The following is a 16,269-nucleotide window of genomic DNA, read 5'->3' on the forward strand; positions in this document are numbered from 1 at the left end:
GATGATCTGTTGAGGTCCCTTCCGACCCTAACATCTATGAATCTATGAACCAGGTGCATGCTGCGCTCCCCCCCCTGCCCTGACAGACACCTAGGACCACCGCCACCTCACCTGTAGCTTGGCATCTTGTGGCCTCATGCTGACAAGCCCTTACAGTGCCCCAGGTGGGGGGGCAACATATAGGACTGGACTCCATAGGGCAAACTGAGTCACAGCAAATGGAAGCACCCAAGGCCACGCAGTGTGTCAGTAGCAGAGTCCCCAGCACTGCACACAGCGGGCAGGGCATGCGCAGGGACGCCGGTATGTTGGCAGGCTCTGGTGCCACCGCTCCGCCTGTGTCCGTGGCTCGTCTGGGGGCTGAGAGCACCAGGAGGCTGTCCCCATGAGCAGCTCCTTGGCCCCGCTCCCCCTGTACCTGTGGCCCTGCTGTGAGTCATCTTCCAGGGTGCCACGGGGCCGGCCTGGTTGCCCTCCTGGCCGCGCCGTGCCCCACCCCACCTGCTGCCCGCGGTTATCTGATCTGCTCAGGGACAGCCCAGCCCGTTCCCAGCAGCGGGGCGTGGGAGGAAGCCCCTTCCCTGGCTCCTTCCACCAGGCGAGCGGCTTCAGCCCTGCCTCGCAACCCGCCTCCCCACCATGAGTCAGTGTCTCGCCCTCGGGGAAACCGAGGCACTGAGCAATGGGGTGTCTTGCCGGAGGGGCGAGAACCAGGGGCTCCCCAGAGCCTCCTCTGCCTTTGCTGTGCCACTGAGATCCTCCCACCTCCATCAGGCACCGTGGGCACCCAGGGATGTACGAGCCAGGGCAAGCGGCCGGCCCGTCTCCCAGCGCCAGGCTCCCCCGGCCAGCTGGGCTGCCCAGAGCCAGGGATTGGGGCTGGGAGGTGTGCAGGGCTCGGTGCAAGGCGCAGGCACCAGGCTGTGCCCATCGCTTCAGGATGTGTATGTGCCCATGGCAGATGCGTGGGACACACGTGCGTGGCTTCCCCCGGTCAGACGGGTCTCACCGTCCCACCTCGGCTCATTTCCTTCCCGCCTTAAGCCTCCACCCCTCTCCCTATCCCAGGCCAGGCTTGCGGGGGGCGGCTGTAGCCGGGGACAGTGACCCCAGAGCCGCGTCCGCCCTCTGCTCCGTCACCTTCCTGGCCTGGGAGAGGCTCTTCCCAGAGCAGGCGTCCTCCGGGCGAGGACGGTTAGTCACGGCCTGGGGATGAATCAGGCGGGATTGTGTGTCTTTAGGGACTGGCTCCCCTCCCTCCCTCCCTCCCTCCTGCGATGAGTCGTGCGTGCGCAGGGCCCCGGCGAGGTAATTGCAAGCAGGGAGTGGGCGTGCGGGCGTAGCTCGCCCCGGAGCAGTGTGTGCACGTTGCCTCAGTGCATCACGCCCGGGCCAGAGCTCACAGCCACTTCTCTCCGACGCCCGGCACAGCACGGCACGCTCTCCTGTCCCGGCCTCGGCTCCCTTCGCCCTGCTGGAGGATCCGGCTCTGGTGAGACCCTGGCTCCGCGGGCCGCGGTCTCCATCAGCCGGGACGAGTCTGCTTGGGGCAGGGTGGCGGGCTGCGAGTCTGGGGGGATGCAGAGTTCAAGCCGGGAGGCCTGAAGGGGTGGTGGGGGGCCAGATGCCGGAGGTATCTCCCCTTTCATGCTGGTGACTGCAGGCGGGTGAGTGATGCCTCAGTTTCCTTGCCCGGCAGAGAGGGAATAGGATAGCAGGCTGGGTTGGGCATTCGGCAGCTCTCGGGGGGCAGCGTGGGTGTCGAGGGGCTGCTGTATGCTTTATGGTTTATTCTCAGGCCATGCCCAGTTCCCGGGCCAGGAGCCCCGGGGCTGAGAGGGGAAAGCAGGCACGTTGGGGAGCCAGGACCGGGGGGCTGGCAGGGGAGAGGGGGGAGCTGGATCCTGGCGTGCCTGGAGCTTCGGAGATGGGTCGGGTGCGGGGCCCGATACCACCACTGGCTTTGGCAGGGAGCTCCTGCACACCTGGGGCAGCCTCACCCCATCCAGGGTTAATGCCCGGGTGCTGCTGAGGATTGGCCGAGCAGCCCGGTGCCTCAGTTTCCCCAGCTGGGACGACACGGCCCTTTTCCTACCCGCGACAGGGCGAAGGGCTCTCGGCTCCATGACATGAGCGGTGTCCGCTCTCACACAAGTGTGGCTGTGGAGGCAGGACGGAGGTGGCAGCAGAGGGACCGGGGCGGGGGGAGGTCTGGACTTGGCAGGGAGCAGCGGGCACATAGGTTTGCTCAGGTCACGGTTGTGCAAACCCCGAGGGGCTCAGGAGGGGGCAGCTCGCCTCCCCTGTGAGGCCCCGTGGGCGAGGGAGGGCATGTCGCCAGTGAGATGCTGCCTCTGCTCGCTCCGGGGTCTGGCTGAGTAACATCCTGGCCGCCCGCCCCGGAGCGGAGCGGAGCCGCGGCTGCTTGGGCCCTGCTCCCCTGCGGCTCTCCGACTGCCGGGGGAGGTAAACAGGAAAGGGCCGAGCCACGACCAGCTGAGTCACAGGTACCTCCAGGAAACGGCAGGGTACGCGGGCTGAGCTGGCATCACTGCCGTGGGCCAGGGCATTCAGAAGGCAGGGTGGGAGCAGCTCCATCCCCTGCTCTCTAGAAACACCAGCTCAGGGCAGCTCCTGCCCCACTCCCACCCCTCTCCCTGGGGCAGGGGGGCTCTGCCTCGTGCCCCACTGTGGCACACAGGAGCACTGATGCCAGGAGGAGGTGCTGCCCATCCTGGGACAGGGCTGGGGGTACTTTCCTGGCCACTGGTGGCCTTTAAACATCCCGTAACAGTTGTGCACCAAGCAGGGCTCAGCCCTGGCACTGCAGCCATGTTCCAGCTGGGCACCGGCACGTCACCCCATCACTTCCATGCCCTGTGACATGCATTGTCACCGGGAGGTGCCAGCTACACCCCAGAGGTGGCTGCATGTCAGTGCCGGGTGACGACACGCCGGTGCCAAGGGTCCTGACGCCTGGCATGCTGGTTTGTTTATTAATGGCGCAAATTGCTTTATGGTTTATTCTCCTAATAGGATTAGCAGTCCTCAGGGAAGTGTTTGGCTTAGAGCTTGCTTCCTGGTTCACCTGCAGGTGACCGTGGGCAGACGGTCCAGCCTGCTTGGCTGATAGCAGCTAAGCCAGCGGGGAGCAGGGGGCTTTATCCTGCCCCAGCACAACTGGCTCTGCATCCGTGTCCCTGGCAGCCGCAGGCAAAGGCGAGCGTGGGCTCTCCTGGCACAGCGATCTGCGGGACATGCCCCGTCCCCCTGCGTGCAACGCGGGGGTCATCTGAGGGACTGGCAGGGCTTTCACAGGGCCGGGGGCTGCTGGAGGGTGAGAAGCAGCCCCCGCTGGGACCTGCCGCCCAGCCTGCCGTGGAGCCAGCCCTGCACCCCGTACGGGGCCCACGGTTGGTAAAAGGGTCTGGCAGGTTTGCGGCAGTGAGCTCGGAGTGTGGGCAGTAAGGGGGCAGCGGTGCAGCTATGCACACGTGTGCCATATACACACGTGTGCATGCACGCACGCATGCCACATCCACACGCATGTGCCCACAGCCTGGCAGGTAACACTTTCCCAGGAAGTCGGCTATTCCCTGCCTGGGGCAGCTGCTGCCCGCTGGGCCCAGGGGCTGGGAGGGCACACCTGAGCAGCGTGCCCATCTCCCTTCATGACCAGTCCTGGCTGGTTGCCCTGGCCACAGCTTTGGCCCGTGGGTCCAATTCCCGGTGGCATCTGCAGGGGTATTGGTCATACCCATGTGCAGAGGGCACCGATCCCTGCCCCTGCCCACTCCGTGGTGCCGGCAGGAGCGGAGCCCGCCACTTCCCTCACCTGCAAGGTCTTTGCGATCCTCTGATGAGGCTCGGGGAGAGCCGACCGACTCATGGGAAGAGGGTCTAGGACTCTGGGGTTCCTCTCCTGGCTCTCTATGGGGAGTGCACTCCACTGGTGAGAGTCAGGACTCTGGCTCTGCTACTGACTGCCATTATGCCCTTGGGCCAGTCACTTAGCCTCGACATGCCAGCAGGTGGGTGCTCCCTGGCGGCGTCAGTGGCATCCCCTGCTCCAGACAGGCTGTGAGATGCCCACCCCCCTGGCCTCCCAGGGCCGGGGGCCCCCACTGGGCGGCATAGACCAGAGCCGGACTCTCTCTGCTGTCAGTAACGAGGGCCTTTTTGTTCCTTAGGGCCGAGAATTACTGGTGGCGGGGTCAGAATAAGCGGACCCTAAACGTGGGGCAGTTCCCCCGAAACACGGTGACCTCGGTGGCCGGGCTGTCGGCCCACGACATCAGCCAGCCGCTTAAAAACAGCTTCATCCACACGGGGCATGGAGACACCAACCCCCAGCACTGCTGGGGCTTCCCCGATAAGATTGATGAGTAAGAAGCCTTTCCGTCTCCTCTCTGCTTCCTCCTGCACCTCTCTCCCCTCCCCAGGCGCCAGGGCCGGGCTTGCTCTTGCTTTGGGCAGCTCCTGCCCGTGCAGCTCCTCTCCCGTCTCCAGACGAGGCTGGGAGGGAGCTCGGGGTTTCTGCTGGGCTGGGGTATTGGCAGGGGCCATGCGGCTTGTGCAAACTAATGCTCCTTCCCCCCTTTCTTACTAACATTTGGCGCGTGCATGTCAGATGGCCGAGGTGCCCCGGACCCTCTCCCGGACAGGGGTCCCGTGGCATCGTGCTTGGCCTGGTGTGCAATGGGGGTGGTACTGGGGACTCACCGGAGGTGCTGGATGCCCAGTGCAAGGGCTGCATCAGGGGGCATCACCGCTCCTGCCTTCACATGAGAGTCCAGGAGCTGGGCACGCCGGGGACCTGGTGCCTACAGAGCTGTTGGCATTTTGCCCATTAGAAAGGAGCTATATTCCCCGTGGAAGAGAGGGAGGTGTCCTCCTGCCTGCCCGGAGCCTTTCTCCGCTGCTCGGCAGCCGCTTCTTCCACCCCAGAGTCAGCTGTGTGCCCGCGAGGCCGAAACCCAGAGCCCACGCGACGCCCGTTTCCGTCCCAGCGCCCACACGCTACAGCGCTCGCTCCTCCCTGCCCGCTCCAGTCCATCCCTGCCAAGCGCTCTGGCAGGAATTGGCCCCTTAGCCTTTGTGCAGCTGGTTTTCACGGTGGAGGGTTCAAATCTTCGTTTCCTTAACAAAGGACCTCCTCCCCACAGCTCTGTTGTGTCCTAGCCAGAAAGGACATACCTGCCACTCCCAGCAGCCCAGTGGACAAGGCCCAAGCCCAGCTGGCTTTGCAGATCTCACAGAGTGAGATCTCCGGGGTGTCGGGCACGCGATGTCCTGCCCCCTATGTCCGCGGCGCTCAGCTCCCCGGAGGGCCAGCACTGGGGACGTGCCAGCCCCTCTGCCCCGGGTTGCTCCCCTCCCAGTAGTTACAGATGCTATTAACTCGAGGGGGGTCTGCTGGGGCAGAGACCCCCTTGCCCTGGCCAGACAGGCAGGCAGCTGGGACAGAGCAGGACTCAGGTGCCCCCATGGCAGCCTCGGCGCCCCCCGTGGGTTGAAGGACACCGGTGTCCTTCAGCTCCACAAGCTGCTGGGCTGCTGCTGCCTCTGGGGGGATGAGGGAGGCCTGTGCCTGGGGCAGCAGGATGCTCCCAGAAGCAGCGTTTGCAAGACCCCACGTCACGTGCTCGAGCCTCTTCCTGCTCCAGCGCGATTTGAATGCTCTGAAAAGCCGAGGCCTCAGAGGTGCCAGAGCCAAACCCAGGGTGGGCAGGCACTGAGCAGGCTTGCCCATGTGCTGTTCTGGCATAGCCCCCCAATCCCAACGCCACAGCTCCCTGCTCTGCCGGTGCCCTCAGCCCAGGCCCACAGCTCCCTGCTCTCCCAGCCCAGCAGCCCTACCGATGCCGCTTGGTCCTGCCCTGGAGTGCAATGTGCTCTGTTGTGCCACCTGGTTCTCCAGGCTTCAGCCTGCCCCCGGTGCCCTGCCGGAGCCCTGCCACCCCTCCACGCGGGCGTGGGTGTGGGTACGTGCCGTCCCGGTCAGCATGTACCCAGGCAGCGGAAGCACACGCCCAGCCCTGCCTTCTTCCCTCCTTCTCGCGCTGTCTCCGCTCTCGCCACGCCCGGCTCGCCCACGGCAGCGCAGGGCCCTGCCCTCGCGCTGCCTGAGCTCGGCGTGGCCTGGCACAGCACCCGGGACCTGGCCAGGCCTGGGAACGGTGCCCAGGGCATAGCTGGCCCAGGCAGCAGGCCGGGATGGGGAAGGATGTAGGGTGGTGGGCAGACAACCTGGCAGGTGAGGAGACCTGGCCCGGGGGGGTGGGGGGAGGAAAGGGCAGTGTTCAGTGCCCTTTGAGCACAGTCTCCAGGAGCCTCTTGCCCCTGGATGGTGGTGTCCTCATCTCGCAGCACCCCGTACTGCAGGGCACTGGCACTTGGGAGGTGCAGGGCAGGTTCCTGGCTCTGCCACTGGCTCCTGCTCTGTCCTTGGGCAAGTCGCTTAGCTACTCCGGCACTCCGGCTGCGAGGATCTCTGGGGTGAGCAATGCAAGTGGGGACTCTTGCTGCTCACACATCCCCCTGCCTCTGGAGAGGGGCCTGGGGCTGCTTCCCCACCTGAGGGGCCAAGACAGTTGGCACTTTGTAACTGCCTGGTGTCCAACACCACCCCCCCATGCACCCAGCAAGGCCGTGGTGGGACATGCAAGCACCCCGTGACACCACGCTGATGGCCCCGTGCCTGCCATGTGCTCTCTCCTGCAGGCTGTACCTGGGAAATCCCATGGACCCTCCAGACCTTCTAGGCGTGGACCTGAACGCGGCCAGACCCACCCAGCTCCCGGGAAGGGCTAAAAGTAAGAGATGCTCCCCCCCCACCCCCGATGCCAGCCCCCAGGTGTCTGGCCATGCTGCGTGGCCCCAGCCACCGACGTGTCCACCCCTTCCAGCATGCAGTGCTCTCTGCCTGGCCCTGGTGCCTGCTCCCCTCCTCGCTGTGTACGGGAAGCCACTGTCTCCAGGGGCTGCGCAGCGCACAACAGGCGGGCAGCTCCATCAGCAGGGCCCCCGGCTGGGCAAAGCCGGGGCTCCCAGCTGGGGTGTGCCAGGATGTGCCCCGTCAGGGGTGGTCCGTGCCGCGGCCTCCTCCAGCCCCCCTTGCTCCAGCCTTGCCTCTGCTGCCTTCCACTCCTTTTCTCACTCCTTGCTCTCTCCTCTGGCACCTGCTTTCAGGAGACCTTGGAGGGCAGCCACTGCTGCCTCCAGGCTGGGATGTCACTACCCATCACCAGGGGCTGCTTGTCAGGAAGGGGGAAAGCCCCCTGGCTCCCCTGCTGCTGAAGCCCCTCGAGGCCCCCTTGAGCAGGAGAGATGCCCAGGCCTGCCTCTGCCTGGCACTACACATCCACAGCTGGCACCCCTGGCTCATGCCATGGGGATGGGGGCAAGGGTGGAGGCTGCTCCCCTCTCTGGTTAACCCCGCGGTGCCGACACCGCGCCGCTGCGTCACCACCTGCGCTTGGCTGACTAACCCCTCCTCTCTCGTCCTCTCGGGGCCTTTCTTCTGCAGGGGAGCCGCCGCCTCGGCCGCCTCAGCCCACGATCCTGCTTAAGAGTAAGTGGGGCTGTTCTGCGTGCCGCCAGCCCTGCTCCTGCCCTCTCTGTTCTCTCTTAGCTCCTCTCTTCCAAGGTACTCAGGGCGTGCTGTGCGCTTCCTGCCCTGAGACCCCTGTGCTGGGGCGGGGGGCTCCCTGCCAGCCGCAGCCCGGGGGCCGGCCAGACAGACGAGAGGCCTGCAGACCCTTGCACGCACCCAAACCCCCTGCGTGAGGGGGAGTAGGGACCTGGGAGAAGGGCACTGCTGCAGCAGCCCAGCTCAGTGACCCCCAGGGCTGCTCCCCATGGGGGGCAGAGGGCTTCTTGCTTTCTCTGATGCACTCATGCCTGCAGGGACTCCTCCTTGGCCCCCTGCGCTGCTGTCTTCTGGCTTTGACCCTACTCCAGCTCTGCCACGGTGCCCTGGAAGGGAAGGGCAGACCATGGGCACACACCCGGAGATCCCTAGAAGCCCCTCTCTACACCAGGCCACTCTCGGCCTCTCCCCCTGCAGCATGCATGACCCCCTCAAGGTCCCAGACTGGCCCCCTCTCAGCTGACAACCCCGAGCATATCAGGGGTCTCTACAGCAGGCTCTAACTGCATGAGACTGCGGTGCTCTGTGCTGCACGTACTAACCCTCCCCCTGCCTCGGGCGTTGGGCGCAGTGAGGCCAGGTAGGAGGCCGGAGCATCCGGCCCACGGGGCACGTCCCACATGCTGGGAGGGTGAGGAGAGCACGGGGACGGGGGGTGATGCATGCAGCACGTTGCCTCCCAGACGGCAGTGGCACAGCGCTGGCTCAAGCAGAGGCTGACCCCAGCTCAGCTGGGCACGGGCAGGAGGGGGCCGGCTGCTCGGGGGTCCTTATGTCAGACCCTGCCCTGGGGCACGAGGGAGAATTGGGTCTGGGGTGCCTCGTCCTGCACCCCGGAGCCCGTCATGGGTGGCACGGGGCTCAGGAGGGGCCTGGGCGGGTGCAGGGTTGGAAGAGCTAGGCAGGGGGCTGGGGGTTGGGAGCAAGGGGCATGTGCAGAGTGTGGGGAGCTGGGCTAGGAGGGGGATTTTGGGGGACCCAGGCTTGCTCTGAAGGGCATGGGCAGAGCGGTGCCCCCCTGGCACCTGGCCATAGCCCTGCCTGTCCCCTCAGCCCTGAGGCTGGAGGTGCATCGCCTCAGCTCCCTCCACCCGGGCGAGGGGCTCCAGGTCCCTCTCGGGCGCCCTCGCCCCACTATGGCCTCACTCTCGCTCCCCCTTCCAGAGCCCTCGTACGACCCCGTCAGCGAGGACGAGGACGGCCTCTCTGCAGGGCTCAAGAGGCTGTGCCTGAAGAAGCCGGGCCCGCCGCGGGGGCTGCGACTAGTGAAGCCGTCGGCCCGTGTGCCGGGCACCAAGGTGGGTGAGCGCCAGGCCGCCCGGGCAAAGGGGGACACGGCACCGGGCAGCGAGGTGACGCTTATCGACTTCGAGGAGGAGCTGCCCCCCCTGACGCCCTCACCCGGCAGGGAGCTGGGCGCCCCGTCCCTCGCCAGGCTGGCCATGGAGGCCTTCTCGCTGCTGGACAAGACGCCCCCACAGAGCCCCGCGCGAGCGCTGCCCAGGCCGCTGCACCCCACACCAGTGGTAGACTGGGATGCACGGCCCCTGCCGCCGCCTCCTGCCTACGACGACGTGGCTCAGGACGAGGACGACTTCGAGGTGTGCTCCATCAACAGCACCGAGGCCCTGAGCGGGCCGCGAGCCGCCCAGTACGGGCTGGCAGGGCCTCCCGGTGCCTGGGAAAGAGGTGAAACCAACTATGGCTTCGAGGGAGAGAATACAGCGGTGGCTGCAGAGAGGGGCTCGCTGCTGCTGGAGGATAACCTCTTCCTGCCCCGGAAGCCGGCCAAGCAGCCCAGCCCGTCGCAGACCACGGAGATCTTCGAGGAGCTGCAGCAGGAGTGCATGAAGCGTCTGCACGTGCCCCCGGCGCCCGGCTCTCTAGCCTCCACACCCAGCCCTGGTGAGGACAAGCCACAAGTGCCACCCCGCGTGCCCATCCCGCCCCGGTTCCTGCGGCGCAACGAGCATGGGCGCTGGTCGGGGGAGCTGTCCCCGGCCTGCCGACGGCAGGGTCCCCCCAGCCACGGGGCTGCACCCTCTCCACCTCTCCCGGGAAGCCCATGCCCACCACGCAGAGCTTCGCCTTGGACCCCAAGTACGCCACCCCCAAGGTGATCCAGGCGCAGGGCAAGGAGGGGCTGCGGGGGCCCTGCATCCTGCCCATCGTGAAGGATGGCAAGAAGGTCAGCAGCACCCACTACTACCTGCTGCCCGAGCGCCCGTCCTACCTGGACAAGTTCGAAAAGTTCCTCAAGGTCGAGAGCCCCGAGGAGACCCCGGCTGCGGCCCCGGCTCTGGCTCCAGCTCCTGCCCGCGTGGTCACCACCGCCACCGTGCGGCCCATGGTGCAGCAGCCGGACAGCCGGGCCAACTTCTCCTCCAACAACAGCAACCGCTGCACCGTGCGCACCTCCTGCAGCCTCCAGAAGATCATCTACGACGGGCCTGACACCTTTCGGCCCTCCGACAAGATCCGCTTGGTGAGTCAGGCCGAGCGCGGGTGCTGGGGAGGAGGGATGCGGACCGGTCGGAGCAGAGCCACCCCCTAACCCAAGCCGCGAGGGGCTGGAAGACACCTGTCCCCCAGAGCCCCCAGGCTGCCAGAGCTGAATGGGGAGGCAGGGCTGCGAGACCCCCAGAGGGCCCCAGGCTGAGCCCCTTCCCCTGCCTGTGCCTCAGTTTCCCCTGCACCATGGGGTTTCTCACATGTGCCCTGGGGGCAGCCATGCAGAGCTACATGCCAGGCCTGACCAGTCCAGGTGCTTGTCTATACCAGTGCCAGCTCTGCCCCATCCTCCTTGAACCCGGAGCCGTGGGGAGCCACAGCCTGGGTGGGGGCAGACACACCCGCCAGGATGGGCTGGTGTGACGGCATTCCCCGGCAGTGGCTCACTGCAGCTCCATGACCTCCCCTCCCCTCCCCTCAGTGGTGGCCTGGAGCCAAGCTCACAGGGCAGCCGCTGCCTCCGGGTGCCCTGGCAGCACTGGGAGAGCTGTGCCTGGCCATCCCCAGCTCTGCACTAGGTTCTGCCCAGGCACAGACCCCCACCCCTCCCTGGCTCCTTGCTCACGCACGGGGCAGAGGGGACAGGAATCAGCTCCGTTTCCCAGCACGGGCAGAGCGTGGCAAACAGGAGCCTGATGGAGGCCTGGAGCTGGATCCCCGCCAGCCCCAGCCCGCTGCCCCTTGTGCCGTCTGCCCCTTGTGCAGCAGCACTAGGCAGCAATGCCCTGGCCTGCCAGGTCCAGGCTTGTGCCAGAGGCAACAGGCTTCCCTCATGGCAGCTGGGCTGTGACCTGGGGAGACCACGTCACAGTGATGTCGGGGGTCCCTGGCGCTCTGTGCCACGCTGAGCTGAGGGGCTGCCCGTGTCCCGGGCTTGCTGTGCTGTGGTCCAGGTGCTGAGAGCAGGGGCCGCAGGGCTGCCCAGACCCCGGGCACATGCTAGACAGCTGCTGCTCAGCCACAGGCCTTTTCCTGGAGCAACTCATGTCCCAGTGCTGGGAACTGGCATCCCACCCCCACTGCCCAACCCTCCCTGAAGCCAGGTGGGAGGAACTGGCCCGGGCAGCCCTGAGCCAGAGGCCAGGTGGGGAGCCGAGACCCCCAGCACCCAAGGGGGAGGCGATGATGGAGCCCTGGCTGGGGGCAGAGAGGGGCTGAAATGAAATCCCCTGGTAGCACGGGGTTAAAGAGCAGGTGTTGGGGGAGAAGAGACAGCCCAGCCCCTGCCTTCCGCCCACCTTGAGTCATGGGATCCAGCTGGAAAGAAAGGGAAATTCCTGCCCCAGGGCCGGGGCCGGGGGTGGGGGATGTTTCAGTTTCAGTCCAGGCCCGACTGGGTGATGGGTGCTCCCAGCACCTGGGTCCTTCCCCTCCGTCTCCATGGGCAGCCAAGGGGAATGTGTGCAGGGTCCTGGGGCGGGGGGCACACACTGGAGGCTGGAGATCTCCAGCCCCACAGGGGATGGCCACAAGGCTGGCATTGCAGGGGTTAATCCACCCTGTCTCCCAGCTCTTGCCCATCACCCTCCCAAGCAAGCCTGGCACGCCTTAGCCCTGGGTCACCCACCCAGCACTGGGGCTGTGGCCTCTCCAGGACCAGGAGTTGCCCACCTCTGAGCCCCCAGGCTATGCCCCGGGATCGAGGAGTCCACACTGCAGCCACCTCTGTGGCATAGCGCAACGGCTGCTGCGAGCTGGACCAAGGAGGGGTGGGACTCCCAGGCCCCTGCCACACATTACCTATATCACACAGTTCACCGGTCAGTCGCACAAGGAATGCAGACCGGCCCCACATGCAAAGTCAGTATGGCCCGTCCAGCTACAAAGTCAGTGCTTGAAAATGTGCAACGCCTTTGTAGCTGGTTTCTATCCAGCTTTCATTCGAAGGTGTGGCAGGGCCATCGGGGACTGCGCGGGGCGTGGGATCAGTGCCCCCTGCCTGGAGCGGCCAGTCCCCGCACCCAAGGGGCTGGGATGTGGGCAGTCAGGAGGCCACTGACAGTGCTGGTTGGGGGCCCTGTTCTTCCATTGCTGCTTTCCCCCATGTGGAGGGGGTGGGAATCCTACTCCTGTCCCTAGTAGGTGCCAGGACCTGCAGCACCCCCTGCTGTCCCAGCTTGGGGTTGCAGCTGCTGGAGAGGCAGGGCAGGGCATGGCACAGCACCTGACGGCAGAGGAAGGAGGCTGCGGGTCCGGACTCCTGGGTTGCACCTGGGACACTGAAGCAGGAAAGCCTCTTCCCTGGCAGGTCCTGGGCCACCTGCCTGGTGTTCACAGACCTGCCAGCCAAAAGGGCTGAGCCTTGCAGTCGCTGCCTGTGCCCAGAGGCCGTGAGGGTGGGCACATTAGACACTGCCCCATCCATACCTGCCTCGGTTTCCCCCCTCTCCTTATTATCCTCTCCCACCTGTCCCGTGGCCCCACGCCAGGCTCTGAGCTCAGGTCCTGGTGAGCTGGACTAGGCATTTACGGGGTGCGTCTGCCACAGGTCCAAGACACGGTGCACGGCGTGACGACCGAGGAGTGCCAGGCCGCCCTGCAGAGCCACGGCTGGAACGTCCAGCGTGCCATCCAGTACCTGAAGGTACCGTATCCTCCAGGGTAGCGGGCAGTGGTACTGGAGCCGTGGAGGGTATGGCTGGGGGTATGGCTCAGCTCCCTTGCAAGCTCATGCCCTTGGGCCCTGGGAATAGGGCTGGGAGGGTGCATCACACCGCTCCCGGCTGACTCGGGTACAACACACAGCCCCGTGGCAGCCCCCGCGTCTGCCTGTCAGCCTCCCTGTTGGGTCCAGGCTGGGCTGGCCTCACTCCTCCCTGCCGCTGCTCAGACGCCAGCTGCGGAGCCCGGGCCTGCCGTGGCTCGGATCCATGCCCAAGACCCCAGTGCCATCCACTGACAGCCCGGGCCCTGTCGTTCACAGGTGGAGCAGCTCTTCTGCCTGGGGTTGAAGTCCCGAGTGGAGTGCCACAAGGTCCTGGAGATGTTCGACTGGAATCTGGAGCAGGCCAGCTCCCACCTGCTGGACCCCTACAGCACTGCCAGGCAGAAGTACGCAGCCCCCGGCCCCAGCCCCGCACCCCTGCACTGACTGCCCACAAGTGAGGGAGTCTCCGGCCCTGGCCCGATCCCACCCACACCTCCGTGTTGCACAGAAATGACTGGCAGCTGCAGGAAACCTGGGCTGCTTGGTGGCCTCTTGACACAGCCACGGCGCAGGCCACAGGCCATAAGGGCCACAGAGACTGACTGCGTCTATCTGTGTGTGGTGGTTGTGAGGGTCAAGCCAGCCCCTGCTCTGCTGGGCAGGGTGAACGCGCCCCCGGTCACCTCTCGGGTTGGGGGTGGAAGGGGCAGAGCCTGGCTCTGTGGCAGGGTGCCGTGGGCATGGCCATTCTGTACAGCTCCTAGCACGCCTGCCCGCAGCATGGGCTGGGCTCAGAGGCACGGGACAGGAGCAAGCTGCCGGGGGCCTGATCCTGTGAGGCCCCACGGAGGGTGCTGTGCCTCAGGATCAGGCCTGCATCTTACTCCCTGCTGACCCACTGTCCTTGCTTCTGCAGGCGGTGACAGTGGCATGGGGAAGCCAAGGAGCCTGATGTGGAGCGGGCGCTGCCCGAGATGCAGTCACGGGGTTGTCTGCACCCCACCCGCTGCGGGACCCGCTGCTGGACTCTGGATGGAGCCCCTGCCGGCGTGGGAGAGGGCCCCGGGGCAGGGCAGAGCGGAGCGAGGGCCAGGGCCAGGACTGCCGAGGCGCCCTCTGGGCCCCGCTGAGCTATGCCCTGAGCCCGTGGTGGAATTGCTTTTGTAAAGAGAAATGTAATTTTAATATATACATCTCTATATCTATATAAATATTCTATTGGAGAGGAGCAGTGCATGGTGTGGCTGGCTCTGTGCACGGATCCTTCCTCCCTTGGAGCCGGCCCCTGTCCCGAACATCACGTGGCACCGGGCCCCTTCACCTTCCAGCCCCTCCGGGAAGCTTGGCCTAGCGAGGCTTGCTTGGGGGTAAGGGCCAGGTGTGGCCAAGCCAGCACCACTTTGACCAAGGGAAACTGTCGTGTCCTGTTCAGTGCCCGGCCTGCTCCCTTCCCGTCCTAGCCCAGGTGCATGGTTCCTGCCCCAGCAGCCTTACGGCTCCAGTCCCATCCTCCCTCAGCCCGGTGCTTGATCCACATTAACAGCCTTTCACCCAGGGGATGCAGCACCTCTGGGTACAGTCCAGGAATGGGATGAGGCCATCTCCCCAGTGTGGCTCCATCAGCACCTGTTCCCCTGCCTGGGGTCATGGGCGTTTGGCTGGGGTGCTCTTAGGGCACACAAGAAGCTGCCATGCCACGTTGCTTTGTGGCACTGGCAGATGCCAGAGCTGCTGCCCATCAGCCTCCTGGCCTGGGATCACAGGTGGGGGTCCTGCCACGCATTCAAATGAAAGCTGGATAGAAGCCAGCTACCAAGTTGTCACGTTTTCAAGCACCAACTTTGTAGCTGGACGGCCATTTGTATGACCTGATAATGATTTTGCACGTGCCGCTGGTCTACATTTATTGCATGATTGACCCATGAATTGCATTATATACTTAACACGTGGCAGGGACCTGGGAGAGCCAGGGTGTCTCCTCCAGTGTCCACCCTCCGTGGAAGCGGGGCCAGAGGGCAGAGAGCGTAGGCAGTGACCCCTCAATCCCTGCCCACAGCCCCCTGCAAGGGAGGCTGCACTATCCAAGCCAAGGTCTTACAAGCTTGTTCTAGCCCTCATGGCCGCACCCCCCTCGCCACTCCAGCCCCGGGGGTCCCCAAGGATACAATCAGGTCCTGGCACCAGCTGTTTGAAGGTGTACGGCAAGGAGGGGAAAGAAGAGGCTGCCTTATGCTTGGTGATCCACCTGCCTGGAAGCCGAGGGGAGAGTTTCCCAGCCAGGGGATGCAGCTCTGCCCCGTCCCGGGTGTTGTGGAGCTGCCAGCTGGTCAGTACTGCAAAGGGACTGAACCTGAGTGGGCAGCCGGGGCTGCCCAGAGTGGCCGAGCCCAGAGGCCAAGCTGCAAGTGACCCCCAGGTCTGCAGGGTGCGACCTGGACAGAGCACAGGGCTGGCACAAGACCCAGGGTGAGGGACGGTGTGGTGAGGGCCGTGCGGGGAGCTCCCTCCCTGGGCACACTGGAGAAAGCCCCCCAAGGCGCGCTGGAGAGGATGGGCCTGCACTGGCTCCTGGGAGGTGGGAAGAAGGACCTGCTGGAGCCAGAGCCCTCTGGGAAGATCTCCGTGAGCCCCTAGACCTGCCCTGAGCTCCTCGGGCCACATCACAAGGACCCAGAAGCATCCCCCCAGGACCATGGGGGTGACGGCAGAGAGCAACAGGCCAGAGCTAGGTGAGCGTGTGCCCCCGGCATGATGCTGGCTAGCCCAAAAGCTATGATTTGCCCCCAGGACTCCTGGGTTCGTTTCCCACCGGCCCTGGGCCAGTCTGTTTAGAAGGCATGCTTGGTACTGCCACCAGGGTGGGGGGGAGCAGAGTTGTCCTCCTGCCGCAGCTCAGCCCGGGCTCCTGGCTGGCTTGTGGGGAGCGGCTGCTCTTGCTGTGCTGGGCTCCCCCAGGCGCTTTTTCCCCCTCTGCACGTCGCTGGGTCTGCCTGGCTGCTGTCCCATGCATGCACCAGCCTCACCATCTCCAGGTGACTGTCGTCTCCCTGGTGCCGGCAGGGCTGGGACTGCACGAGGGTTGTGGCTCTGGGAAGTGGCTGCAGCTAGCAGTGCCCACGATCTCACAAGCCAGCAGGTCCCTGAGCTAACAGCGCCAGCCGGGGAGAGGGAAGACCCCAGGGCACCAGGCGGGATGAATCCTTGCTCTCGCTTATCGAGGAGCCGTGGGCCGGCCCCTGCCGCTGAGCTGGTTTCTCGGCTGTGCAGGCGCTTTTACCCGACACCCCCAGGCTGGACCACCTTTGGTGAGAGCCAGCGAGAGGCCTCCCGCACGCCTGGTTCTGCCCCAGCTCCGTCGCTAGCCCGTCGTGCGGCGCCGGGTAACCTGCGCTGTGCCTCGAGTCTCGCACGAGGGCGGTGCTGCATCGCTCACCCTGGCACGGCCCCAGCGCCGCGGTGT

General features: G+C 65.6%; 1 protein-coding gene across 1 annotated transcript in view; it reads left to right on the top strand.

The window, feature by feature from the left end:
- The window catches only part of TNK2 (tyrosine kinase non receptor 2), a 37,042-nt gene extending 23,010 nt beyond the window's left edge, over nt 1–14,032 (top strand). Inside the window, 8 exon segments of the mRNA XM_025202707.1 lie at nt 4,191–4,385; nt 6,724–6,815; nt 7,529–7,573; nt 8,816–9,649; nt 9,652–10,136; nt 12,651–12,746; nt 13,086–13,213; nt 13,726–14,032. Of these exon segments, the coding sequence (XP_025058492.1) occupies nt 4,191–4,385; nt 6,724–6,815; nt 7,529–7,573; nt 8,816–9,649; nt 9,652–10,136; nt 12,651–12,746; nt 13,086–13,213; nt 13,726–13,732 (1,882 nt within the window). The 3' untranslated portion in view covers nt 13,733–14,032.
- Nucleotides 14,033–16,269: the final 2,237 nt, after the last annotated feature.

Source organism: Alligator sinensis, unplaced genomic scaffold (genome assembly GCF_000455745.1).
Source record: "Alligator sinensis unplaced genomic scaffold, ASM45574v1 scaffold301_1, whole genome shotgun sequence".
Lineage (NCBI taxonomy): Eukaryota > Metazoa > Chordata > Crocodylia > Alligatoridae > Alligator > Alligator sinensis.